General features: G+C 37.4%; 2 protein-coding genes across 2 annotated transcripts in view; both read left to right on the top strand.

Annotated features, from left to right (window-relative positions):
* The first annotated feature begins 3,121 nt into the window (after positions 1–3,121).
* On the top strand, positions 3,122–21,894 carry PSMC6 (proteasome 26S subunit, ATPase 6). The gene is made up of 14 exons (XM_061182564.1): positions 3,122–3,255; positions 4,260–4,339; positions 4,436–4,475; positions 4,721–4,773; positions 7,494–7,561; positions 8,173–8,287; positions 10,085–10,172; positions 11,848–11,909; positions 11,997–12,120; positions 12,488–12,549; positions 14,118–14,238; positions 14,382–14,462; positions 18,472–18,543; positions 21,401–21,894. The coding sequence occupies exons 1-14, from the start codon at positions 3,129–3,131 to the stop codon at positions 21,517–21,519; spliced, it is 1,212 nt and encodes a 403-aa protein (XP_061038547.1). The 5' UTR covers positions 3,122–3,128; the 3' UTR covers positions 21,520–21,894.
* A 1,974-nt stretch (positions 21,895–23,868) lies between these two features.
* STYX (serine/threonine/tyrosine interacting protein) overlaps positions 23,869–26,474 on the top strand; it is a 33,950-nt gene continuing 31,344 nt past the window's right edge. The window contains exon 1 of the mRNA XM_061182565.1: positions 23,869–24,195. Within this exon, the coding sequence (XP_061038548.1) occupies positions 24,139–24,195 (57 nt within the window). The 5' untranslated portion in view covers positions 23,869–24,138. The remainder of the gene's footprint in view (positions 24,196–26,474) is intronic.

Consider the following 26,474-nt stretch of genomic DNA (forward strand, 5'->3'; position numbering starts at 1 on the left):
GCTGCTCAGCCATAGACACATTCAATTAAGTGCATTCTGATAAGTATTTGGGGGTAGATATTTGGAATGACAAATTTCTAAAAACTCCAGTGTTATAGCTGATGTGTAAGCAAAAGTAGTTGCTACTTGCCTATCTGGTACTGTTTCCCAATTCTCTCTAGAAAAATATCAGTTCCTGTTGTATTAGTTATCCGTCACCATGTAACAAATGACCACAAACTTAGTGGCTTAAAACAACAAACATTTTTTTTTTAATCTATCTCCTTTTTTTAAACTTGTTCAATATGCTTTTTTTTTTTTTAATTTATTTATTTTATTTATTTTTGGCTGTGTTGGGTCTTCGTTTCTGTGCGAGGGCTTTCTCTAGTTGCGGCGAGCGGGGGCCACTCTTCATCGCGGTGCGCGGGCCTCTCACTGTCGCGGCCTCTCTTGTTGCGGAGCACAGGCTCCAGACGCACAGACTCAGTAGTTGTGGCTCACGGGCCTAGCTGCTCCGCCGCATGTGGGATCTTCCCAGAGCAGGGCTCGAACCCGTGTCCCCTGCATTGGCAGGCAGATTCTCAACCACTGTGCCACCAGGGAAGCCCAACAAACATTTATTATCTCAAGTTTTTGTGGGCCAGCAGTTCAGGAACAGCTGAACTGGGTTGCGTGACTCAGTCTCTCATGATGTTGCAATTAAGACTAGAGCTTCAGTTATCTGAAGGCTTGCCTAGGGTTGGAGGCTCTGCTTCGAAAATGGCTCACTCACGTGGCTGTTGGCAGGAGGCCTCAGTTCCTTGCTGGCTGTTCCTTTCTGTGTGGGTCTCTCCACAGATCTGTCGATGTGTCCTCTTGGCATGACAACTGGCTTGCCCCAGAGGGAGTGATCCAAGGGAGAGTAAGGAGGAAACCCCAATGTCTTTCACGACCTAGGCTCAATGGTCGTCTACTGTCACTTCCACTTTATTCTATTTGTCCAGAACAAGTCGCTAGATCCAGGGGAGGGAAATTAGGCTCCACTTCTTGAAATGGGAAGTATCATAGAATTTGTGTACATATTTTAAAACCACAACACCCATCAATGCTACATTATACGTTAGTAGGTTAGGAGACTATACTTAAAAATGATTTTTTGAAGATCTAAATACATCTCATCACTGTTTGTTATGACATCACTTTTAATGACCCCTCCTTCCAAAACTAAGATATACCCTACCTTGTCACCTCACTTCTTCTCTATTCTACAATATTTTAAGTTCCTTGAGAACTGATGACATTTCTTAGTCTTTTTGTATCTCTGCTTACCTATCATAGGGTCTAACATATTCACAAATTCATCCAATAGTATATATATATATCCATGTTCTAGGGATACAATACTGAGAAAGAAATATAGTCCTTGTTTTCCTGGAGCTTATAGTCTACTGGGGGAAAAGACACATTTAATTGCATTTAAACATTTAAGAACACTTATGAATGTATAATTACAAATTAAGCTACATTTTCTGATGGACAGGGATACAGTCTTAGAGGTGCATATAAAAAGGAACAGGACTGTTCTGTTGCAGGCATACCGAAGACAGACAGGAGGGTCAACTGAAGTTGGAATTTTGCCAGATGGGTGACAGAAGACGAATAAGAGTCAAGGGAGTTTAAAATATTGGTGTGTTATGTTGAAATAACACACTAGTATGTGCTTATAAATATTTATTGAATTGAATCAAACTGAGCTATATATATATATTTTTTTTCTTTGCCCCATCCTCTCTTCTTTACTTCTTGATGTCAGAGGTGATATACTCTTGGTATAGTTTGACCAGAATAGTTGCAGCTGAGTGGGAGAAGGGACTAACCCTGCTCAATCCACCTTCCTTGTTTATTGTCTAACTGCAATTACCAGTTATATTTAGAAAAAACAGAATAGAATATTCACACAATATCCATAAGATTTTTTCCTGATAAATTTGAAGGCATCTTTTAATTTCCTAATAATTTTTTTTGTAATTTAATTCACTTAAATTTGCAATTTATATGTATACATAAGATATACCTATTTAAACTCAAACATCCAGGGCCACTGGATAAGATGAGATCAAATGGAGTCTGGGGAATGTGACTGATTCTTTTGGAACAGCAATAAATTCTCCCTAGGAGTAGTGCTGGCAAGAGGTACAGCAATGTGGACCTGTCCCGCAAAAACTGAGGTCATTACTACCCTTAAAATAAATAATTTAAAATAACACTACTGAATGCTTACTATGTGCCAGATGTTGTGTTGATAGCTTACAAGCACACTATGTTAATACTCATGACATCCCTATGAGATAGGTACAAATATTATGCTCATTCTACAGAGATTTTGAGAGATTAATTTGTCCAAAAGCACAGAAAGAAGGCATCTTTATCTTGTGCCCCTCATCTCTACAACCCGCCCCCTTCTGGGCTCATTGGCCTTCTTTCTGTTCCAAGAAATGAGCCAAGCCCCTTTTCACCTTAAGATCTTTGCATTTGCTGTTTCCTCTGTTTGGAAGGTTTTTCTCCAGTTTGTTGCATGTCTGGCTCCTTATCTCAGATATCTGTCCTAAATTAGTTCTCCTCACCTTACTCTATAACACCACCATGTTTTATTTTCATTATAGTATAGTATTTATTACACTTTGAAATTACTTTTTTATCTTCCCACCAGATCGAACCCTTAGTACCTCATTCACTGAGTGAATAAATGAATAAATAGCCTACTCCTTCTGTACCTGGAGATCCTGGATAGTATTGGGTTATACCAGTAGGCTATCTGTGTTATACCGATAAGCCATCAGAGCTCTTTAGAGAGATATGTATATATTCCCTATTTCATTCTCATCTTGGTTTATTACAACGTCTTTTGTGGTTCCAGAACAGCAGTGACTTAAAAATACCAAGGCCTCTCAGGGGACAGCGCCCTTGCTCTACCCAGGCTGACCTGCAGGGGATGGTGTATCCGGAGGTCTCCTTCGGTGCACGCCAGCGCCCTAGTGCAGAGAGACGCAGACGTTGGAGAAGTGGAGTACAGAGGCGGGGCAAACCGGAAGGGGCGGTGTCCTCCGCGAACCCGCCCCTCCAGGGAGGCTCTCCTGTCTCGCCCCGCCCCTTCCCCCGCCCGGGCGGCCATGGCCATTCCCGGCATCCCCTATGAGCGGCGGCTTCTCATCATGGCGGACCCTAGAGATAAGGCGCTTCAGGACTACCGCAAGAAGCTGCTGGAGCACAAGGAGATCGACGGCCGTCTCAAGGAGTGTGAGTGCACCTTTCTTTCCACATAATCTCGTGCCTGGACCCGCTCCTGTCTGTGACAAAGCGGAGGCCTTTGGCCGAGCTCGGCAACCGAGCCCCGAGGAGAGAAGGCCTCAGTCCGGAGACAAGGCGCTTTGTCATCCCCGGCTATAGCTTCGGAAGCCGAGCCTCTTCGGGCGTGGAAATGGCCCAGTCTGGTCCAGGTGACAGAGAGAACATCCCCAGTTCTGAGATGGAATTGGAAGATGACCAGAGGGGAGTGGGGAAGAAGTGGGTCAGGGATGTTTCCAGGTTGAAGTGCAAGGAGTGCAGTGTTGGTGGAGTCCCGGGACCCGGAGGCGGAAAGAGACTTGAGTCAAAGAAGCTCAAGCAAGAGACGAGACTCGGGTAGTTGGCTTGTTAGTGGAATGGAAAGCCGAACGCGGAGTTTAAGAGAGAAGGGGTCCATCGGTCAATCATAGTCGTCTTCTTTGCTCGTGTTTTGAATTACTCTGCAAGGCACACAATTTTCCCTTACTCCTGAACCAAAAGAGTACTTATAATTTTTCTTAGTGCACCGTCACTGACAAACCTGAATGGTTTAAATAATGAAGGAAGACCTTAACTGTATAATTCTGTGGCACTTTATTTAGCTTAGAAAGCCAAAGAGTAACAGTTCATGTGGGTAGGTGAAGTGAGGAAGGGTCTAACTCTTTTATCATTCGGGTTTGTAATCTCAAATCCGGAAGTGTCAGAATGTCAATATCTGTTACGAATGTAACCTAATATGTGCTCAAACAAGTAAGTATTGCCGATCAAGAAAATAAAAACATGGTGCTTTCTCTGTAACATTTCGTTTTTAAACATGTCATCTACAAACGGCATTATTTTTTTTTTGTGGTTTGATATAGTGGATATAAAATACACGTAAAGTGAAATAGACTTAAATAAACTTAAATAAAGTGAGACTTAGTGACTTAAACTCGCTAAGATTATTTAGTTTAAAATGTTCAAATTATATTTTTCAGTAAGGGAACAATTAAAAGAACTTACCAAGCAGTATGAAAAGTCTGAAAATGATCTGAAGGCCCTACAAAGTGTTGGGCAGGTATGTAATGGAGTTTGGGGTGTAGAGGGTGATGGTGATTTGTTTTTTTAGCTCTTGGCAAAAAGTAATGCTTTTTTTTCTTTCTTTCTTTCTTAGATTGTGGGTGAAGTACTTAAGCAATTAACTGAAGAAAAATGTAAGTGTATTAGATTGTTAGTAAAGAAAAAAAGAGCAGACTCCCCTCCCTCCCACCACCAACTTTTGAAATGCTTATTATTTTAATGACTGTAATGAAGGTAGATGATATTCTTGCATAGACTAAGTTGTCTTTCAACTCTTGTCTTTTGGAGAACAGAAATAAAACTCAATCTGCCATCAATGTGGGTGTATTTATTTTTTACTTTCTATTTTTCAATTTGTTTTTTCATTTTCTTCCTCTAGTCATTGTTAAAGCTACAAATGGACCAAGATATGTTGTGGGTTGTCGTCGACAGGTAACATTTTACATTTCTATAGTGCTTTATAGTTGACAAAAGCGCTTTCATATAAGGTATTTAATTCTCAAGGTAAGCAGGTCAGGCATTATGCCCATAACTCCCAAAGGTGACTTGTTCAGGTATAGCTAATTATTAGCAAAGCCTGAACTCAAACCATGGGTTTGACTCCCGGTAGTCTCTCCTTTTCTGCTCTATTGCATTGCCTCAGTCAGCTCTGCACACTGAGAAATCAAAGAATTTTAGAAGTGAAAAAAATCTCAGATTATTTTATTTTAGTGTCTTTTTTGAAGAGGACTTAAAAGTATTAGACCTTATAAATTATATTTTATATTTAAACATTCAAAAATATTACTTATAGACTTTACTATAGGCTAAATTGATTTTGTATGAGTTCATTTAAATTAGAATCGGCAAATTGAAATAACTCCAGATTTTATCTTGCAGTCATCAAAAAACGCCGACAAATGGCTTTGGATCATTTAGTAGCCTCTGAAGCCAATTTATTTACTACCCTATTCTTTAGGAAGTGTCTTTAGCGAATTCTTATAAACTCATTGGAAGAGCTTTCTAAACTGAGTATTTGTTATGTCAGGTTCAGGTTTTAAAACATTGATATGACATGGCTATAGAATTGAATTTTTCCTAGGGACTAAATTCAGTCTTAAGATTTTGCCTAGCATATAAGTGGGATGACATTTTCTAAATCAAAATTTCAGATGCCTAATCCGACAGAGGATATTTATGTCCCTTTCAGGGCCCTCTGGATGCCAAAAGTTGACATTTCTTAGATATTTTGTGGTTGTATAAGGGGCAAGAGAGTATTTGAAAACTGGAAAATATTAGAAAAGCCAGAGTATATATTCCCTATAGATGTAAATGTTGAAATAACTTCATATTCATCTCTATTTAAGCTCTTTTTCAGGTACAGTGGTCCCTCGTTATCCGTGGGGGATATGTTCCAAGACCGCCAGTGGATGCCTGAAACCTGGGCATATACCAAACCTTATATATGCTATGTTTTTTCCTCTACATACATACCTATGATAAAGTTTAATTTAAAAATTATGCACAGAAAGAGATTAACAAAAATAATAATAAAATAGAACAATTATAAAAAAAATATGCTGTTACAAAAGTCATGTGAATGTGGTCTCTCTCAAAATATCTTGTACAAATTTAATGCCTTTTCCATCTTAACTCAGCACTTGTCATGCACTGTTGCTGTAACTTTTGCAGTTTGAGGCGTGACAGCAAAACTAGCACAGGTTTCTTTTTTCTTCTTCACAATTGCATGGATAGAAGATTTGTTCTTACTGTAGATTATAGCAACCTCAGCATATGATTTTTATTTCCTTATTAAGTCGAGAACTTTCCCCGCTTCATTAGGAAGCGGTCTGTGGCTTCTCTTTGCCATATCTGAATGGCCAGCATCACTACAATTGTGCTTTGGGGCCATTCTTAAGTAAAATAAGGATTATTTGACCGCAAGTACTTAAATCAGCAAGACAGTGGATCAGATAACTGAGAGGGCTACGAAGTGATAGACGGGAGGGATACACTGGACAAAGGGATGATTCACATACCGAGGACATAGCTTTCATCACGCTACTCAGAACAGCATGAAATTTAAAACTTAGGATTAGTTTATTTCTGGAATTTTTCATTTAATATTTTCAGGTAACTGAAAATGTGGATAAGGGGAGGACTACTGTACCTGGCAATTATTCTTAGTTTAATCCATTATATTAAACCTAGTATTTAGCATATCTTCACTTCATTTTAATTGGCTCTAAATCCTAAACTAAGTGCTCTTTGCAAAATCCTGTGAAAAGTGGTCAGTAATTTGTATGATTCTGAAATTGTATTGGCAAGCAGTTTATTATTTCTTTTTGCACTTTTCGAAAAAACTGAAAAATTACAGTTTTTTTGAAAAATAACTTTATTTTTGACAAGTGACAGCCTGAGTGATTTGAATCTATTTGGATAGATTCTCTCCACTTCTATCCAAATAAGTTAAATATGCCAATAAATTGTTTAGTATGATTCAACTTAATATGTACAGTAATATATTTACCATAGTGTCTGGCATGTAGCAAAGGCATGAATGAAGGTTGCTGGGGTTTTTTTGTTTGTTCTTTAGAATTTTAATAAAAAATCTCTAAGGGAAAATAGAGTGCATATCCCCCTTGTCTCCTATGATCACATAACACATTCTTCCCAAAACTATAGTTTTTAAAATAAATCTAATGGACATACCTTTAAGATGCTTTCCTTTCCTTCCCCCCCAAATGTTCATTAAGGGATTTCTGTATAAATGCTTTGGTACCAATTGCCAAAGTCACTGTACTACAGTGCCTAAATCAAAATAATGACCAAAACTATATTAAATAGTGAGCCTTTGAAAGTAAAATATTGCAGTCAATTCCTTCTTCAAAAACAAGGTTGTTGCCACCTCAGACTTTGTATATTAGTGATTTCTCATTTCACACTGAGATTGCACAAAAGGGCACTCTTTTAAGGAGCAGAAGGAAATAACTTTGAATTACTACTTTTTATAAACCCTTCCCTTGGGCATGGTGTTTATAATCTAATATAATCTAATAGTAGTGTTCTCTCTGAAGGGTAAAAATGATTATTTGGCTTCTAACTATGCTCTTGTTAGAGTGTTATTCCCCTTTTCAAGTGTTTGTGTAACACCTTTTGTTTTACACAATTAGCTTGACAAAAGTAAGCTGAAGCCAGGAACAAGAGTTGCTTTGGATATGACTACACTGACTATCATGAGGTAGGTTTCTTGTACTATTTAGTTTACATCTTATTTTCATGGAGGGAAGATTTTATCCAAAATATATGCTTCTTGAGATCCCTGAATATTTTGCCACTTTTCTGCTTCTACTAATTTCAAATTAATTTAAACATGTTTTTTAAAAAAAATAAATTTATTTATTTATTTATTTGGCTGCGTTGGGTCTTCATTGCTACGCGTGGGCTTTCTCTAGTTGCAGCGAGCGGGGGCTACTCTTCGTTGCGGTGCACGAGCTTCTCATTGCAGTGGCTTCTCTTGTAGTGGAGCACAGGCTCTAGGCACATGGGCTTCAGTAGTTGTGGCACGCAGGCTCAGTAGTTGTGGCTTGCGGTCTCCAGAGCTCAGGCTCAGTAGTTGTGGCACATGGGCTTAGTTGTTCCGCGGCATGTGAGATCTTCCCGGACCAGGGCTCGAACCCATGTCCCCCGCATTGGCAGGCAGATTCTTAACCACTGCGCCACTAGGGAAGTCCCAACATGATTTTCTAAGATCACCTACAGGTGCTTGCATAAGCAAGTCATTTATACTCTATTTGTAGGCTGAGAGAAAATACATCTTTTAAAAGAAAAATGCACACCTTATCATTACAGGTATTTGCCAAGAGAGGTGGACCCACTGGTTTACAACATGTCTCATGAGGACCCCGGGAATGTTTCTTATTCTGAGATTGGAGGGCTGTCAGAACAGATTCGGGAGTTACGAGAGGTTTGTAGTGTGTGCTTTATTCTCTGAACTTACTAAGAAGTAGTACGGGTTTTAAAATGCCTGAAGGGAGAAAGAGGATGTAAAGTCACTTTGTCCAAATAGTGTTTACTGAATATTACATATATAATATTTTTGCCAAGAGAAGAATAGCACTGAATGTCTAGCTATGAAAATTGTGGGTTTTTGTTAAATTTGGAGATAATTTGGTGTTTGAAAAATCCTGCTCTTTTTATGACAAAGAAGGAAAAAAAGCTAAGAATAATTGATGTAATCCAATGCCCATACCATCTGGTATTTTGATTATCTTAGTAGTTTAGTTGGGTCAGAGCACATTTGGATAGTGTGTGTAATGTAGTTTTTCCCATAACCTCATTGATTTCCTGTTGCCCTTAAATAGAGTAAGTTATCTGTGCCTTAAATATTTTATTTTGATAAAGCTGTTTGCTGTCATTTAAGAAAAATATTGGCTTTAGCGTGGCTTAAACTTTAAGTTCTTAGATGAAGAATCAAATCAGGGTTGCCTTGCTTCACAGCACAGATAGCTTCTTAACAATTCTCTTTTAAGCAAATTATATTGTTGTATTGATTTCATCTTAATTTAGGATGGAAATACTCAGGAATGAATTTGATTAATTGGAATGGCTTACATTATCTGATTTAAGCCCTAAACCAGTAGTTTTCAGACTTCAGCACTTTAAATTTTCTGGAACTCTTATTAAAGATACAGATTCCTAGGCCCTCTGCATGGTTTTGATGCAGTGGCTTGGGGGTGGGGCACAGGAATTAGCATTTAAACAAGCATTCCAGGTGATTATGACACCAAGTTGTTTTTTTTTTTAACCATACTTGAGGAAGCATTGGCCTAAGCATAAATAAAAGCCTATTCTTTTCACATTGTAGTTAATGAAAAGAGGAAGAACAAGTGCTTCATGAAACAGTGAAATCTTTTACAGTGATTTGCTGCATCAGCCATAGGAGCAGAATGAATCTCTCTCACACACACACAGACACACGCACACACACCAAGGACATGCAGTATCCATCTGCAGACAATTGCGAATATTAATTTCTCACAATTTTGGCGTGTCTTAATCATACCTTATGGACAGAGTTATTCAGTAGAGGTTTATCTCTCAAGTAAAGAGTTTAAACTGGGCAGTCAAATCCTCACTTTTGCTGTTCTCCACTTTTCTTTCTTTTAATCAGTTTTAGAACATTGAGAGCAGAATTTATGTTTTTTTTAAGACTACTATGACATAAGAAAATTTTATGTACCATTTCTCTTAGTGGCAGTTATATCTTACCAAAGTTCCCCATTTTATAATTATTTTTTGTTGTATTCAGATGCACAGTAGTGTAATCTTTTTGTTTTTTTGCTTAACTGATTTTTTGTAGTGTTAATTTTTTCGTTGAGGCATAATTTACCTTCAGTAAAATTCACATGTTTTTAAGTGTACAGTTCAAATGTGTTTGACAGATTATATGCCCGTGCAACCATCACTCTAAGCAAGTGTGTGGTTATTTTAACAAGTGTGTTAAATAATAAATAGTTCAAATTACCACATGCTTTTTAATTAATTAATTTAAAAAATATTTTAAGATTTTTAGGTTTAAGAGATATCTTACATCTACCTGAAGAAAAACCTCTAATATAAATGGTTTTACATAGCACTGAATTCTAGATCTATTATGAATTATGATGTATGTACGTAACTCTGCTGATAGTTTACTTAAAATATTTGAAAGTACATCAAAATCTTTACTAACTTTTTAAGAAACATGCAACTTCTTTTCTAGGTAATAGAATTACCTCTTACAAACCCAGAATTATTCCAACGTGTAGGAATAATACCTCCAAAAGGCTGTTTGTTATATGGACCACCAGGTTGGTATTAAATCATGTCTGCCCCACTGAGCGAATGAATGAATGAAGGAGTAAAAAAATGAGATGGAGATATTTAATGTGACAATTCCAGCCTTCATTCTGTTCAGAGTAAGGAAGGGATTGGGGATGTGTGTCTATTTTCTTAGTCTTGCTTAGTCCTCTTGTGCTTCGTAGGATATATATATCTAAACATGCCATGTGATTCTAAGCAATGGTCTTGTGTGGTTCACAGACCTCTGGGTGTCCCAGAGACACTTGCAGGGATTCTGCAAGGTCAAAACTTACTCTTGTAATACTCAGATGTCAACACAGTGAAAAAGAAAAAGGCAACTAACATCTGTGCTGATGGTGCAAAGCAATGAGGGTAAAGCTACTCATGCCATAGCGTGAATCAATTAAGTCAGTGGCACAAAATGGTATAGTAGTCATTGTCTTCGGGGCCACTCACATTTGCAGTATTTTTTAAAAAAAGATGTCAGTTTCACTTTAAAGTGTCCTTGCTAAAGGATTAAAAATATTAACTTTTGATCCTTGAATAATGTCTTGTATTCTGTGATGAAATGGAAAATACATATAAAGTACTTCTGTTGCATACTGAATAAGATAGATATCTCCAGGAAAAGCATTTGTGCGATTATTTGAGTTGCCTGCTGAATTAGCTGCTTTTCACGGAATGGCATTTTTACTTGGAAGGATAATTTACAGTCGATTATCAGACTGGTTATTGGTTACCTTGCACACATTTTTTTTTTTTTTTTTTTTTTTTTTAATGTTTGGCTGTGTTGGGTCTTCATTGCTGTCTGCGGGCGTTCTCTAGTTGTGGCGAGCAGGGGCTACACTTTGTTGCACTGTGCGGGCTTCTCATTGCGGTGGCTTCTCTTGTTGCAGAGCACGAGCTCTAGAGCGCAGGCTCAGTAGTTGTGGCGCACGGGTTTAGTTGCTCCGTGGCATGTGGGATCTTCCTGGACTAGGGATCAAACCCATGTCCCCTGCATTGGCAGGCGGATTCTTAAGCACTGTGCCACCAGGGAAGTCCCTGTACACATTTTTTTAAAAAAATGAATGAAGTTAGCCAATCTTGTTAAACAACTGACACCATCTGTAGCCTGTGATAAAATTTGAGCTTTCAAGCGAAAATTGAGTTTTTGAAAACTTCACGTCCGGTACTATGAGCTTGACAACTTTCCAATGTGTTTGTGAATACAAGACAGGATGAGATTGGAGATGGTATTAACAAATGTGATTTTTTAATATTATATAATGGAAAATGCCAGTATTTGGAAGATTTTCATAACCCACTGAATCAGTAGTTTCCAAATAAATACTTGATATTACAATATCATATGTAGGCAAAGGTCCACTCTGTTCAGTATAGCCCAATGTATTTGAATGTACAAGTTTCCATCGTGGTCTATTTGTAAGTTGGGTTTGATATATTTCTAAAGTTATGTATTCAGTTTGCTTAAAATAAAATTAGAAGGGATATTTTGAATAAAATTTAAAATTTTAATATTGAGAGTGGAAATGCTTTGGGATTTTAAATGATTTTAAATGCTTTTATTTAAGACTTAGCTTCCATTTTGCAAAATTTGCTATTCAAAGGATTACATTCTTAAAGGCTTTTGAAAATTTGTTTTACTTTCCATTAAATTAGGACTTCGTTTGTCATTCCTAGGTACAGGAAAAACACTCTTGGCACGAGCTGTTGCTAGCCAGTTGGATTGCAATTTCTTAAAGGTAAAGGGAAGATTCTTTTTGTAGCTGTTGAAAATAAATTTTATTTGAATTGTCCTATGTTTACCATAATGTTTTTCCTTTAATCAGGTTGTATCTAGTTCTATTGTAGACAAGTACATTGGTGAAAGTGCTCGTTTGATCCGAGAAATGTTTAATTATGCCAGGGACCATCAGCCATGCATCATTTTTATGGATGAAATAGATGCTATTGGTAAGAATAACACTTCTTAAAATTTATTTTAAACTTTTCTTGAAACTGTTAGGAATATTTTTTAACTCTAAAAGAACTTTTTCCCTCTCTTTTCACCTCTAATTGCAACTTGTGTGAAGTAGCAAAATGAATTGAATGTTACTTTAAAAAAATTCTTAAGAAAGTTTAACCACTCTTAATAAATAACCTTTAACATTGAGAAAACGATAAACATTATACCAAAATCAATTCTAATTTTGTCAGTGTAATTCTTGTTAATTTTCATCTTAATGTTTTAAACCCCAGACACTATCATTTTCATATTTTCTTAAATGATGCTTAAAGAGGAAAGGAGTAATGCATATGAGTTTCCACATCATTATTTTAGGTGGTCGTCGGTTTTCTGAGGGTACTTCAGCTGATAGAGAGATTCAGAGAACTTTAATGGAGGTAATATTTGGTAAAGCCTGTTTATAAAGAAATCAATGTTAATAAAGTGAAGAAGTGAACATTGGATATTTGAAGGTCAAAATATGGACAATGGTTTAAATGAAGAATGCACTTAAGTATGAAATTTGAAAGTACAGTATTGACAGGAATGAACACTTTTCTTTATCACAATCTCTAGTAAGAAAATGAGTACTAGAAAATAATAGGGATATCTACAAAATTTCATTTGATTTACAGCTGTACCGTTCTACATTTTTTGAGCAGACTGGCCATTTAAATAATTAAATTATATATTGTACTTACATTGTGAATGTGATTTTGTGTTAGTTTTGTTCAGCTATTTTATGAGTGACAAATATATTAAAACTAGTGGCAATAAATGAGTTGTAATTATGTATGAGGCTGCTCTAAAAATTACTAATACTTTCCTCTCTTTATTGCTGAGAATGAAAGGAAACTAAAATAGTTTTGATTATTGAAGATGGATGATGGGATATTGAAATGTATATTAAAGTCTTTTCCCACTCCAAATTCTGTGAAAGTGATGGCAAGATTCCAAACACATTTTCCAACTCCTATAAATAGATAGGTAGCATAGGTAATGCATTGTCAACTTCTGTCTCAGTAAGGGTATTTGAAAATTGTTTTTTATAAATTATATTGTCTGCTCAGAAAAGACAGTATTTTAAAATTTGTTGTAGAGTCTATTAGAAGCCTTAAATTGAGGTATTTTTTTAAAAACGCAGATACTAGTTTTATTCATGTAGCTGATATGTTGTTAGCTAACACTTAGGGTATGTTAGACATATTGGCATGAAGAAATAGACATATTGTCAGGCTAGCTTTGTTTTAAAGAGTTTGTTGAATGCAGTTAGATTTTTCAACATTTATTCAAGAAAACTTTAGGACTTGAAGGAAATATGTTAGGTATCTCAGTATTTCTGTGTATAGTAGAATTATTTGAAAAGATATTTAATGGATTTATTATCAAGTTTGTAGAAAATCATTGTTTCCAGTTATCCTGATGTAAATTTTATGTCTGGCATACCATAAGCTCTTGAAACATTATTTTAAAAGTAATTGTAACAAAAAAATTCGAACATTGGAAATCAGATCCACATAACTTAGTTTCATAATTCTTGACTGGATGGATGCCTTCAGATTTATTAAAACTATCTGATAGGTTATTCAACTATGTACCTTTTTATAGCTATCTTGGAGACTTCCCTGGCAGTTGAGTGGTTAAGACTCCGTGCCTCCCCTACAGGGGACACGGGTTCGATCCCTGGTCTTGGAACTAAGATCCTGCATGCTGCAAGGCGCGGCCAAAAAAAAAAGCATTAAATAATCTATCTTGGAACTTTTAGGATGGAAAATATATCCCTTTATGTAAGAGAGAGAAAAAAATATGATTCCATCAAATGATCATTCTGCACATCACATATGTATCTGTAAGCAATACATTTCATGGTCTTAGGCGTATAAAAGGTGTGTGCTATGTGTTTTTTTAATGGTTGGGATGTTTTATAAAATGTGCCTTTGATTTATATTCACAAATATATTCTTAGCTACTGAATCAAATGGATGGATTTGATACTCTACATAGAGTTAAAATGATCATGGCTACAAACAGACCAGATACACTGGATCCTGCTTTGCTTCGTCCAGGCAGATTAGATAGAAAAATACGTGAGTTAAGCTTTTTTGCCTACTGTCCATTTCCCTTTGTCTATGTCCATTTCTCTTCCCATATCTCCTCCTCACCCCCTACTTTATTTAAAAAACAAAAAACCTGACTGCAAAAGAATTTCTTATAATTTTCTTATTTTCAGATATTGATTTACCAAACGAACAAGCAAGGTTAGATATATTGAAAATCCATGCAGGTCCCATTACAAAGCATGGTGAAATAGGTAAGTAAATAACCTATTTTATATATATTTACATTTGGTAAATGAAGTAAAATGCTATTGGATATCACTGATAGTCTACCAAATCTAGTTTTAAATTCAGGAAACATGATGGTCTTGAATTTAGCTTATAGTTATTGAGCATGTGCTGTATGCTAAGAATTGTTCTAAGTGCTGAGGATATAGCAATGAACAAAACAGATAAATTCCTGCCTTTATATAACTTACATTCTTGTCAGGAAAGACAGGTGAAGAAAGTAAAATATTCACTTGACCCTTGAGCAAAATGGGTTTGAACTGCGTGGGTCTACTTATACGTGGATTTTTTTTTTTAACTAGTAAATGCTACAGTACTACCTGATTGGGGTTGGTTGAATCCACAGATGCAGAACCGTGAACGTGGAGGGCCGCTATGAGTTACGCGCAGATTTTCGACTGTGCAGAGGGTTGGCGCCCCTAACCCCCATGTTGTTCAGGAGTCAACTTTATGGTATATTAGATGATGATAAGTCCTATTGAGAAAAATAAAGCAAGGAAAGGGGAATAGGTAATGCCAGGAGCAGGCATGAATGTATACATTTTTGAATAGAGGTGGGGAGGAGGAAGCACAGGGAAGGTCTTACCAAGGTGATTTTTAAGCAGTGACCTAAAAGGTGAAGGAGCTAAGTATGGATATTTGGGGGAAAATCATGCAGAGGGAACAGCAAGTAAGAAGGCCTTGAAGTAGGTGCGTGCATGGAACATTCCAGGAGCAGCATAGAGGTCAGGGTCTCTGTGGCAGAGTTATTGGGATGGTAGCAAGTGAAATAAATCATAGAAGTAATGGGGGTCAGATTGTGTAGAGCCTTACTGAGGCCATTGTGTAGGAACTTTGGCTTTTGTTTTTAGTGAAATGGATACCATTGGAGAATTGTGAGCAGAGGAATGATATGACCTTCTTTTTATTATTTTTAACTTTGTATTACAGAAAATTAGAAATATGTAAAAGTAGAGATGAGTATAATCTTATCAGGAATTCATCCCCCAGCTTCAGTAATTAACTCTTGGCCAATCTTGTTTCATCTGTAATCTCTCCCACTTCTTACCTTCCCCTGGATATTTAAAAAGCAAATTCCAGTCATTATCATTTCATCTGTAAATATTTCAAAATTCACTTACGTTAAATAAGATCATTCTGGCTGCAGCTAGAGGGACAAGGATAGAGACAAGAGGATCTATTAGGAGGTTATTTCAGTAATGCAGGCAAAAGATGATAGTGGCTTGGCCCAAGGTGGTAGCAAAATCTTTTAAAATAATGAGATTCTGGACATATTTTGAAAATAGAGGTGACAGGGCTTGCTAATGAATCGGATGTAGGGTGTGAACTAAAGAGAAGAACCAGGGAAGACTTAGGTTTTTTACTCATGCAACTGAACAAATGGAATTGCCGTCAATTAAAGCAAGGGAAGACTGGAAAGATTAGGTTTTAAAGGGAGAATGAGGAATTTGATTCTGGCGATATTTAATTTAAGATGCCAATTAGATAGCCAAGTAAAGATGTTGATTAGTAATTCTGTGTTCATCAATAGTTCATTGGGGTGGTCTGTGCTAGAGTTATAAATATGGCTAATATCAGCATAAAAATGGTTCCAAGGAAGAGAATGTTGATAGAGAAGGGATTCAAAAACTGAGCTAATTCCAGCATTAAGAAGTTGAGAGGAAAAAAAAAAAAAGTTGAGAGGAAGAACCATCAAAGCAGACTGAGAAAGGTTAGTCACAGAGATAGGAGTTAACCAGGACCTGATGGTGTCCTGGAGAATAAATGAAGAAATATTATAGGGAGGGACTAATTTCCTGTCAAATGCTGACAATGGGTCTGATAAGAAGAGTTCTGAGATTGGATTTACTATGTGAAGATCATTGGTGACCTTATCAAAAGAAATTTCTTTGGAGTGGTAGGAGTGAGAGCCTTGTTCAAATGGATATCAGAGAGGTGGGGACAAGAGGCATTGAGTTTAGACACCTCTTTCAAGGAGTTCTCTAGTGAAGGGGAGAAGAGAAGAAATGGAGCTGCAGCAGAAATGGAGATTAGGACTTCGAGTTTTCTTTAAGATGCATGAACTTACAACACTTTTTTATGCTGATGGGAATGATCTAGGAGAGAGATACAAGTTGATAATGTGCTTTTTTTTGAAGAGAGGTTGGCTTTGTCTATGAGCATAGACTCCTCAGGAGAATAGGAGGAGAGGCAGCATATATAGATGCTGATGATAACAGGTTCTTAAATATGGCAGGTACTTAGAGAATTTTTCTTCTGAATACCTTTATTCTCTCAGTGAAATAGAAAGCAAGTTAAGAGTGAAAATGGGAAAGTACTGTTAGAGATTTGAGGACAGAGGAGAAATTACAAAATAGTTATCTATAGAAGTGAGGGACCGGACTCATGTAAAGGCCAGCAAGCCATGTATTCTATTGTGGGCTAAATTCTGTATGCCTTCTGTTTTTGTAAATAAAGTTTTGTTGTAGCACAACCACTCCTGTTCATTTACATATTGTCTATGACTACTTTCCCACTACAGTGGCAGAAATGAGTAGTTTTGACAGAGACCATATGACCTACAAAGTCTAAAATATTTACTGTCTTGCCCATTACAGAAAGTTTGCTGACCCCTGGACTAGAGGCATCTAGTATAATTGCCAAGCAACTTTAAAAACTTTTTAAAAGTTAGTGGTTGGGCTTCCCTGGTGGTGCAGTGGTTGAGAATCTGCCAGCCAATGCAGGGGACACGGGCTCAAGCCCTGGTCTGGGAGGATCCCACATGCCACGGAGCAACTAGGCCCGTGAGCCACAACTACTGAGCCTGCGCGTCTGGAGCCTGTGCTCCGCAACAAGAGAGGCCACGACAGTGAGAGGCCAGGGCGCCGCGATGAAGAGTGGCCCCCGCTTGCCACAACTAGAGAAAGCCCTCGCATAGAAACGAAGACCCAACACAGCCAAAAAATAAAATAAATAAATAAAAGTGCTTTGCCACGTGGAGACCAAGTACCCTACCTTAAAAGACAAGCCTTTAAAAAAAAAAAAAAAAAAAAGTTAGTGGTCCAAAATAATTACAAATAGTTGACCATTGCCTTTCTCATTACTCATGTGAAAGTTTTGAGTTGGAAAGACTGAGCTGAATTTACCAGCTTCTTCCAATACTGAGCTCTTGCTAGGTGCCAGATGCTGTGCTAACCTTAGGAATTTCTGCTCTCCAGAAGCTTACATGAACTTGAACCTGAATGAAGACTAATTAATGAATTATCTGTGTGATTTCAAATAGAGATTGACATACTCCAGATTGCCTGACAAGGGTGTCTTATCACAGTTTTTCACATTGTAGTAGCCTATGTGTCTCTTCTCTCGCTGTTCTACATCAAGTCCGTAACTGCTGCCTTAAACCAGCAGCAGCTCTTCGTTTCGTCTGTCACGTGGATAGAAAGGTCACTTAACTATTACTGTTATCATAGATCTGATACCTCAACACTTGGAGCTTTCACAGAAACCAGAAAAGCTAGCCAATGTTTAGCATTTAAAAATGCTGTATGATAAAATGATGTCTGAAGACTATTTTTGGTATATTTTATATTTGCCTTATGTGATTAAATTCCATTGTGGTTACAGTTGGTTTTGAATATTCTAGATTTATTCAAATTAGATACTTGGTTACAGTTTTAATAAGAGTCATAGCTTGACATATCTAAAGTTCACATGCGCTTAACAGTTTCTCTGTGTAGAAACAGGTTAAGGTGCTTTCAGATCTTGATATTTCTTGGTTTTAGAGTTTTAGAAGTATGTTTATTTCTGCTTGGTGCTGGTTTACTTAACAGAAGTATTGATTTTAGTTGTTAATATTGTGGAATGTTAATAGAGATGATGCCTAGCTGACTAAATTCAAAGCAAGCTCTTAAGTTAAATTTTCTGTATGGGAATAAATCAATAAAAGGTCTCCTATTATTATTTTTTTAACTGATTTCCAGTATTTTTCCTAAACAGATTATGAAGCAATTGTGAAGCTTTCAGACGGCTTTAATGGAGCAGACCTGAGAAATGTTTGTACTGAAGCAGGTAAGGGTTTAAAGTACAGTTTTTACTATCGATTTTGATTTGTTTAATTTGCTAAAAATGTGTTTGGGTTTGTCCAAAAGCAGAGCCTGAGCTTTGCAAGGATTTGAGTGCTTGTTATTTTCTGGGAAATTGATTCCAAAAAGTAGGAGAGAATAGGGCAAGTGAGATGGGAAGAGGGAAAGCTGTTATAAGGGTGCATCATTGAAGTAACTGTTGTAGGCAAGAGGGGTTTGGTTCTGATGAGACCTCAGAGAAACATACAGAATTCTTTCCAGGATTATCTGGCTGAAATATGGGAGACTAGAGCATTTATTTACCAGCTGTCATCCTCCATTCCTCCGTGGGATGAGATTTGCCCTTGGGGATGTTAACTCCTTTGCACTTATGGATGCCTTAGGGTAGAATGTGGAAAGACATGCATAGTGATAGCATGCTGTCCCCCTGGAGTAAGTCTGAGACTGTACAGAGCTATCTGCCACACCTGTGGCTGAAATCTGACTGGGCCAGCACTGGGGGTATCTGCTACAAAATGGATGACATGCCTTCTGATACTAGCCTGTCAGTAGTTACCTTTGAAAGATTGATTTATGAATTTTGTGTTCATTCAACTTGTGGAAATGTAGTAGTTTTTTAGTATAATTTTCTCTGTGGATTGTGTGATTTTATTTTTATTTCCGGTACCAAGTGGCTTTAAAACCATACATACAGTCATTTAGTTTTTGTCCTCCACACAGAATCTTAAAATTAAAAAAATATCTACAGTAGATTTTATAGTTACTGACTTTCATAGGTTGCATATGAACAGTTTTTAAGTATTACAATATGTGATTTCCTCTTGTTTTCATATCACCTTTAGCCTTATTTTAACATTTCTTGTAAATTCAACAGACAGTGTTTAAAGAGGCTGCTCAGACATGGCTTCTCCATAGGAGTATCTTCATGGGTATACTGTGACTCAGTAGCTGGATCAAAGATCTGCAGGTCCAGAAACTCTCAGTACAAATCACATAAATCATGCTCACAAAGACTTATTAGTAAACAAAAATATTAAGAGGTAAGCAGTCAGTAGCCTGAACTACTAGGGGTAACTTATGACATTCTCCTTTCAAAATCTACACTAGACCAAATAATTATTAGAAGATTGCTTTGGTGAAAATGGAATCCAAACAAAAGCAGTATTGAAATCTTAAAGGCTGATACCATTAAATTATATTCTCTCTTTTTCCACATATTTTTTAAAAGTTTATTTTTAGCTATTTCCAATAAAGAACTATAACTTCTGTATGGATTAAAATTTAAGCTTTTTAAACTTCTCATCTGGGGACATACTGAAATTCTTGAGTTTTCTTTTTATTAGTCTTCAAGCCTTTTTTGTTAACATATCTTTCTGTGAGTTAAAATATACTTGATTCAATTATAGTTGTCTTTTTCCATTCAAATCCTGAGATTGTCATCCTTTTTGGATTAGAATGTATCTCAGATTCACTCATTCACTAAATAATGATTTGGAAACAGTAATATGCACAAGGTTTGGAAAAATAACTTGCCTAATTTAGTTACAGCCTTCTAAACAGGTTTTAAAACTTCACTATTAAAAAAACCAGTCATTTCCATTCACCTGATTTCTGAGGACAGCATAGAATGACTATTGCCAAGATTCCTTATGTAGAAATCTTGAAAGGGAAGACAGGAAGTAACCCTTGCAATTTTCTATTGCAACCCACTCATTTTATGTTAGTGAAAATTCAGTATAAGCAGATCCTCAATGAAAATAGTAGTAGGATTCATTTAATTAGTAGATAGTGATAACTTACCAGCTTTAAACTTATCATGAAATGAGGATTGTCTCAAAATCTGAGACCCATATCTATGACACAACTAATGTTTAAAAAAAAAACCAGAAACAAACCTTTTACCTCCTTGCCAAGTAGTATTTGACAAGTAACTTGTCAAAAACTTGAAAGCAAAAACTGAATGGTGATATTTGAATATGGAAGTCATATAAAATACCAATTTGTACATAAAAAAGGTAAATTTTCTCACATGAATAATGACACTGATTTTTGTTGACTTTCTTTAATTCTTATTCTCTATGCTTTTGATTATTAACAAGGAAAAGCTATCAAAATTACTGAGGTGTTTTGTGTTTTCCCGAACCATACATGTGCCCCCTGCTTCCAGGGGATTGCTGCCTGTAGACTTAGGAAACTTCTGCCTAAAATGTGTATGTGTTATTGATAGTTGGGTTTTGTTTTGTTCTGTTTTGTTTTTTCAAGATGACATTGGATACAGGGACTGTGTGAGGTGGAATTTAAGTATACAGATAATTGTCTCACTGTTTTCTAGCTTTTGGTTTGGAAAATAGCGCTCACTATAGTTACGGAAATTAATTGAACAATAATAGTGGTTTTTAGGAAATTAGAACTGTTGGCTGAGAAGTAATACATCTAAGCTCCTTCACATTTATTCCATAGAATAATATTACATTATTTAGTTTTCTTTAAAGTTTTTTTGAGATATAATTGACATATTAGTTTCATGTATACAACATAATGATTCAGTATTTGTATATATTATGAAATGATCACCATAATGAGTCTAGTTAACATTCCATCATCACACATAGAAAAGTATTTTTTTCTTGTGGTCTACTCAGCATCTTTCAAATACACAATGCAGTATTAATAAGTATAGTCACCATGCTGTACATTACATCCCCAGGACTTATTTATTTTTTAAGTGGGAGTTTGTACCTTTTGACCACCTTCACCCATTTCAACTACCCTCTCCCTTAGTTTTCTTATAATAAGTAATTCACATATTAAATATAGCAGTCATGTTGTTTTATTCTCCACAGGTATGTTTGCAATTCGTGCTGATCATGATTTTGTAGTACAGGAAGACTTCATGAAAGCAGTCAGAAAAGTGGCTGATTCTAAGAAGCTAGAGTCTAAATTGGACTACAAACCTGTGTAATTTACTGTAAGATTTTTGATGGCTGCATGACAGATATTGGCTTAATGTAAAAATAAAGTTAAGGAAAATAATGTATGTATTGGCAAAAATGATCTCATTAACAGAGTATGAATAAAAATGTGTATGAATAACATTGTAAAAATTAGTAATTCAGTAATTCTACTTTTAAGAAGTATGGAAGAAATTTGTATGTTTGGTAATGTTGCATTTATTGCAGCAGAAGTTATAAAAGAAGAGTATGTTGAAGCTTTTCGTATTTGCTGTGTATTTTGTAAAACCTTGAAAATGGTTTGAGACAGTAGTACCAGATAGCATTTCTTATGACTTATTTTATATCATTTGTTTTCCTCATCCTAAAAAGTTTAATAAAATCTGTTTGATTCAGTTCTCCTACATATAGTCTTGTCTTTTATGAGACTACATTTACTATGGTCTAAACTATTTAATAACCAAGATGAAGTTGGGTTTAGATCGTAGACTTTTGAATTTTATTTTAAAACAGTACCTATACTCAGTGTTCATGAGAGCATCTTGTTATATGTAACATAGATGTGTGTCTATATATATTCCTCCTTCCAGAAAGCCTTTATTTATTCTCCACCTACTATGATTAAGCTGTGTGATAGTTAATTGAAATAGTACATGCACATCCATAACCATTTTTTAGATTATGATTAAAAGTAACATTTGCTATTTAAATGTGACTTGGTTTTCTTGATTTATGTGAGATGATAGTTCCCTTTTGAGGAGGTTTGTACACTCTTCTCAGAAAGATTCACACATACATACACACAATTTTGCATATATTAAAACTTACGAGATTTATTATTTCCCAAGCTCACCCATGGACACTAGGTATCTATGGATACCAGGCTAAGGGTCTGATGTAGGGGATGTTGATGTCAGAAATGTTCAAAACAAAAGTTCCGTTACCTATACACGATTCTTTCTCATATTATGTGGTAATTAAAGCTTAACAAATTACAATAGGAAATCATCATTGGGCATCAATTAAGATTATGTTATTATTAAAGGTGCTGTTAAAAAAAAGAAACTGTCTTCAGTTTCATAAACACTGAAGAATGAATGATACATGACTCAGGTAATATAATCATTCTTCAAATTAAAAACTTGCTAGCAGAGTAATGTGTGCCTTTTTATAACTAAAAGGGAGAGAACAGTTTACATAGTGGTAGAGAAAATGGAGGCCTCAAACTAGCCATCTAATTAATACTCAAATTATTGAACAGTTCTATTTCTATATATGTTTAGTAGTGTATTTCATAAATATGACTATAAAAAGTAATAGTATGTCAGGTCTAGGTCAGATATCCATGTGGTCCTTTTTACTTTATCCAATGTAATCTGCAATTCAGTTAATGAATGACTATCTCGCTTTTTTACTTTGGTGGTGGTGGTGGTGTTTTTTTTAAAGAATCAGTTTGGTGTACAAATCTTGAAAGTTTATGTGTGGGTTCTTCCACTTCTAAGCTTGATTTTCCTCATCTGTTTAAAAACAAAAAAGATAACATTATCTCCCTAAGCCCAGAGAAAGTAGTATATACCTGAACTGTATTAACAATATAGTATTAACTGACTCAAACTCCTTTTAAAAAGATATTGAAAGCCATATAGTTTAATAATACGTTGAAGTGTTAATAAGCTTAGAATTAAAGGAAGAGACCTTTCTTCAGTATTATGTACAAATTAGTGGGCTATCAATTGTTTCTATTTCTTAGGATTTTTTTCTATTTGCCATTTTTTCTTGATATTTTCTAGTTGTCATATTCCCAAGTATTCTTAAAAGTACACCGTTTCGATTTGCTTAAAAGTGCTGGTGATTCATTCTCTCTGTGGCATAACGTAATTTTCAGGTGAACTCTTCATTACTCTGGGTTATAACCTCACCAGATTGCGCAGGATTCTGAGAGGGGAGAAAACTATAATTTCCTTTCGTATGCCAGTTTATGGTGGCTAGGATGTCTTCCCCGTTCTTACACCAAAGAAGGGATTTGCGTCCAATCCGGAAAGGGCAGAGCTGAGTCGGATTATCCCACTCCCTTTCCCAGGACCGTCCTTCGTGCTTTCCCTCCTACCGCAGTCTCACCTCCTCCACCCCCGGTGAGCTCCCGCCGCTGCGCCTCCGGGGCCCCGCCCCCCCGCGTCTGCGCTCTCGCGAAGGGGTGGGGCGGCGGCGCTCTGACACCTGGCGGCCGCGGGGGGGGCGGGCCGAAGGCGAGCGTGGGCTGGGATTGGCTGGGGCGGCGCGGGGGGGGCGGGGTGGAAAGGGGAGACGGTTGTAGCTCTCATGTTGGTGCGGGAGCCTGGGCGGCCTTAGGGGCGCGGAGACTCGGCGGGGGAGGGAGACGGCAGCAGCATGGCGGCCGGGCACGAGCCGCGCAGCCCTCCTCTTCCCGGCTGTCGTCGCCGCCACCGCCGCCGCCGCAGTCGCTGGGACCCTTTAGTCTGCGTGTGTTAGTTGTAAGCCCGCTGCCTCCCCGTCAGTCCTCCGGTCTACCCTCTCTCCTTCCTTTCACCGCCACTGCCAGCCCGAGTGTCGGGCCGGCGGGTAACTCCCACTTCCACCCCACCCCACCCACAAACCCGCGGGCCGGGACCATGGAGGACGTGAAGCTGGAGTTCCCCTCGCTCCCACAGTGCAAAGAAGACGCCGAGGTGAGTCTGTCGGTGACTGCCACTAACAGGCCTCCCCTTGTGGCTCCTCGGCCGAGGGGCGACCCCAGGCCCCAACCGTCGAAGCCTCCGGCTCCCCGGAGTCCTGTTGCCTCTTGACGGCGTCCCGGGACCCAGGGGCGGAGCCTCGCCCTCCGGGGCCGTCAGCCCAGACCCCAGTCACTGAGTTCCTCTTCCCCTCCTGAGTCTCCGGCGCCGGAGCCGGGTCTGGTCAGCTGAATTCAATGAGATGAGCAAAAGCAGCCCTTTCCCCCCAGGTTCGGCGTCGAGGCCTTACTTGGAGTAAGGTTCCCCTTTTATTGCCAAAGCAATGGGAGGGTAATGTTTTTAATCTCCTTTTGAGGGGTAATCTTTGGTGTCGTCGATTCACTTGTGGGACACACGGCCCCACGTGTGGAATAGACGTGGGCCCTGAACTCGCTAAGTGTGCCTTCAAAAAGTTTCCCGAAGTAGTTGGTTTGTTTTGTTTTGGTTTGGTTTTTGGTGTTTTTGAGGCAAGCCGTGACCAGCAGAGTAAATGTCACAAAGCTAGCTCGTTCGAATCTGAGAACTTCAATCCAAAACCTTGCCCTTTGGAGGGAAGTTAATATGGGGAATAAAATTCTTTATAACTTGTTCTCCTGATTTCTAATTTGGGGTTCTTTTTACCCCACCTTACTTCTTCCTTCCCTAACGTTTGTACTGAGTTTTTTCCCATCTATTCCTAGTTTAGAATACTTTATGGTATTGCAGAATACTAAATTAGAATTTTTCTGAAGACTCAATTATAACAGGACAATGATATTCAGATATGCTTTAGTAGGATCGAGAAAGAAAGAAATCTAAAATCTCTTTTTTTAAGAGATCATTCAATTTATACCAAATATTCATTCTATTGAGTGTCTTCATTTGTGGTTCACGTTTTTTATCGGGGGCGGATCTTTTGCTTGTGATAATAATCCTTGAGAATTTCATGTTTTAAGAGTAGACTCTTAAGTAGGAAAAGAAGTAGAATTTAGGTTAGGTTAAAAATGAATTTACACTTTTTTCTTTGTTTTATATGGAATCATGTGAATGAAGAGTATGCTTTTATATCCTCAAAATGATTCAGAAATTTCATCACTGGCAGCAACCTAAGAAATAATGTAGAGCATTCCCACTTCTCAGGTGAAGAAATTGTAGCTTACTAAGAATAAATGATATGCCTAGCGCAAGACACAAGTGAGGACCTTGGTCTCCTCATTCTTAATTCATTGTCCTTTTTACTGCACCTCAATTCTTCCCTGTTCTAAGCTTAATAGTTCTAGTTTAAAATGTTTACAGACTTTGTATTTAATCTTTTATTGTGTAAATAATATATCTTATCTTTGCAAAGATTATAATATCTTAGGAGGAATATAGCTTACTTCTTTCCTGTGTCGGACAGAAGTAATGCTTAAACCTAGTACATAATGATATTATCTACTGAAAGCCAGTTCATTCATTATTTCATAGCACTAGATGTTTGTTATCTCTCGGTTACAAGTGACAAAAACCAGAGGAGCTTAAGCAAAAAAGAAAAGAAGTAACTAAATCCAGAAAGTTTGGAGTGCAGCTGGTCTTAGGGACTTGACTAGGTGGTATTATAATGCATCAGAGCTGCCCCTGCCTTTCATTAGTGCTTGTCTCTACTTTCTGTCAGGCTGTGTTCTTTTTCTTGGGCTTCTGCACAGGTATGGAGTTTGGCCATCAGTTGCTCGAGGGTCATATGCTTACAGCATACACATTGAGGAACAAAAGTGCCTTTCTCTAAGCTTCAGTGTTTAAAATCTAGAAGATTGGCCCAATTTAGGTCATATGCCCATCCTTTGGATCAGTCAAGAGAGCCAGGAAGGGGTGAATACAGTGAGGGGTCCAGTCTAGGTCAGATGCTCACTTCCTAGCATCTGACCTAGGGGAGTGAAGCTTTCATTAGTAGCCCTCCCACCAAAACGGTAGGAGCATTTCACGAAAGATGGAGGATGCGTTCTGGACAGACAAAACTGTAAATAACCATTAAATAGGGCATATAGTTACTCATGATAAACTGACTAATAAAACAGAATGTAATTTTCTAATTTCCAGTGAGATACATAAAAGTGGCAAACAGTTTTACATGGTTATGGTGACCAGCCAGCATAGTTCCTTCCACATAGGAAGCACTACCAATCACAATCCAAATCTTGCTTAAGTAAAAAAAAAATTCAAGTACAGAGATTTCAGTGAAGGCTCTTAATGATTGTTGTGATCAGGCTATGGTAGCT

This window comes from Eubalaena glacialis, chromosome 2 (genome assembly GCF_028564815.1).
Source record: "Eubalaena glacialis isolate mEubGla1 chromosome 2, mEubGla1.1.hap2.+ XY, whole genome shotgun sequence".
In the NCBI taxonomy this organism is placed as follows: domain Eukaryota; kingdom Metazoa; phylum Chordata; class Mammalia; order Artiodactyla; family Balaenidae; genus Eubalaena; species Eubalaena glacialis.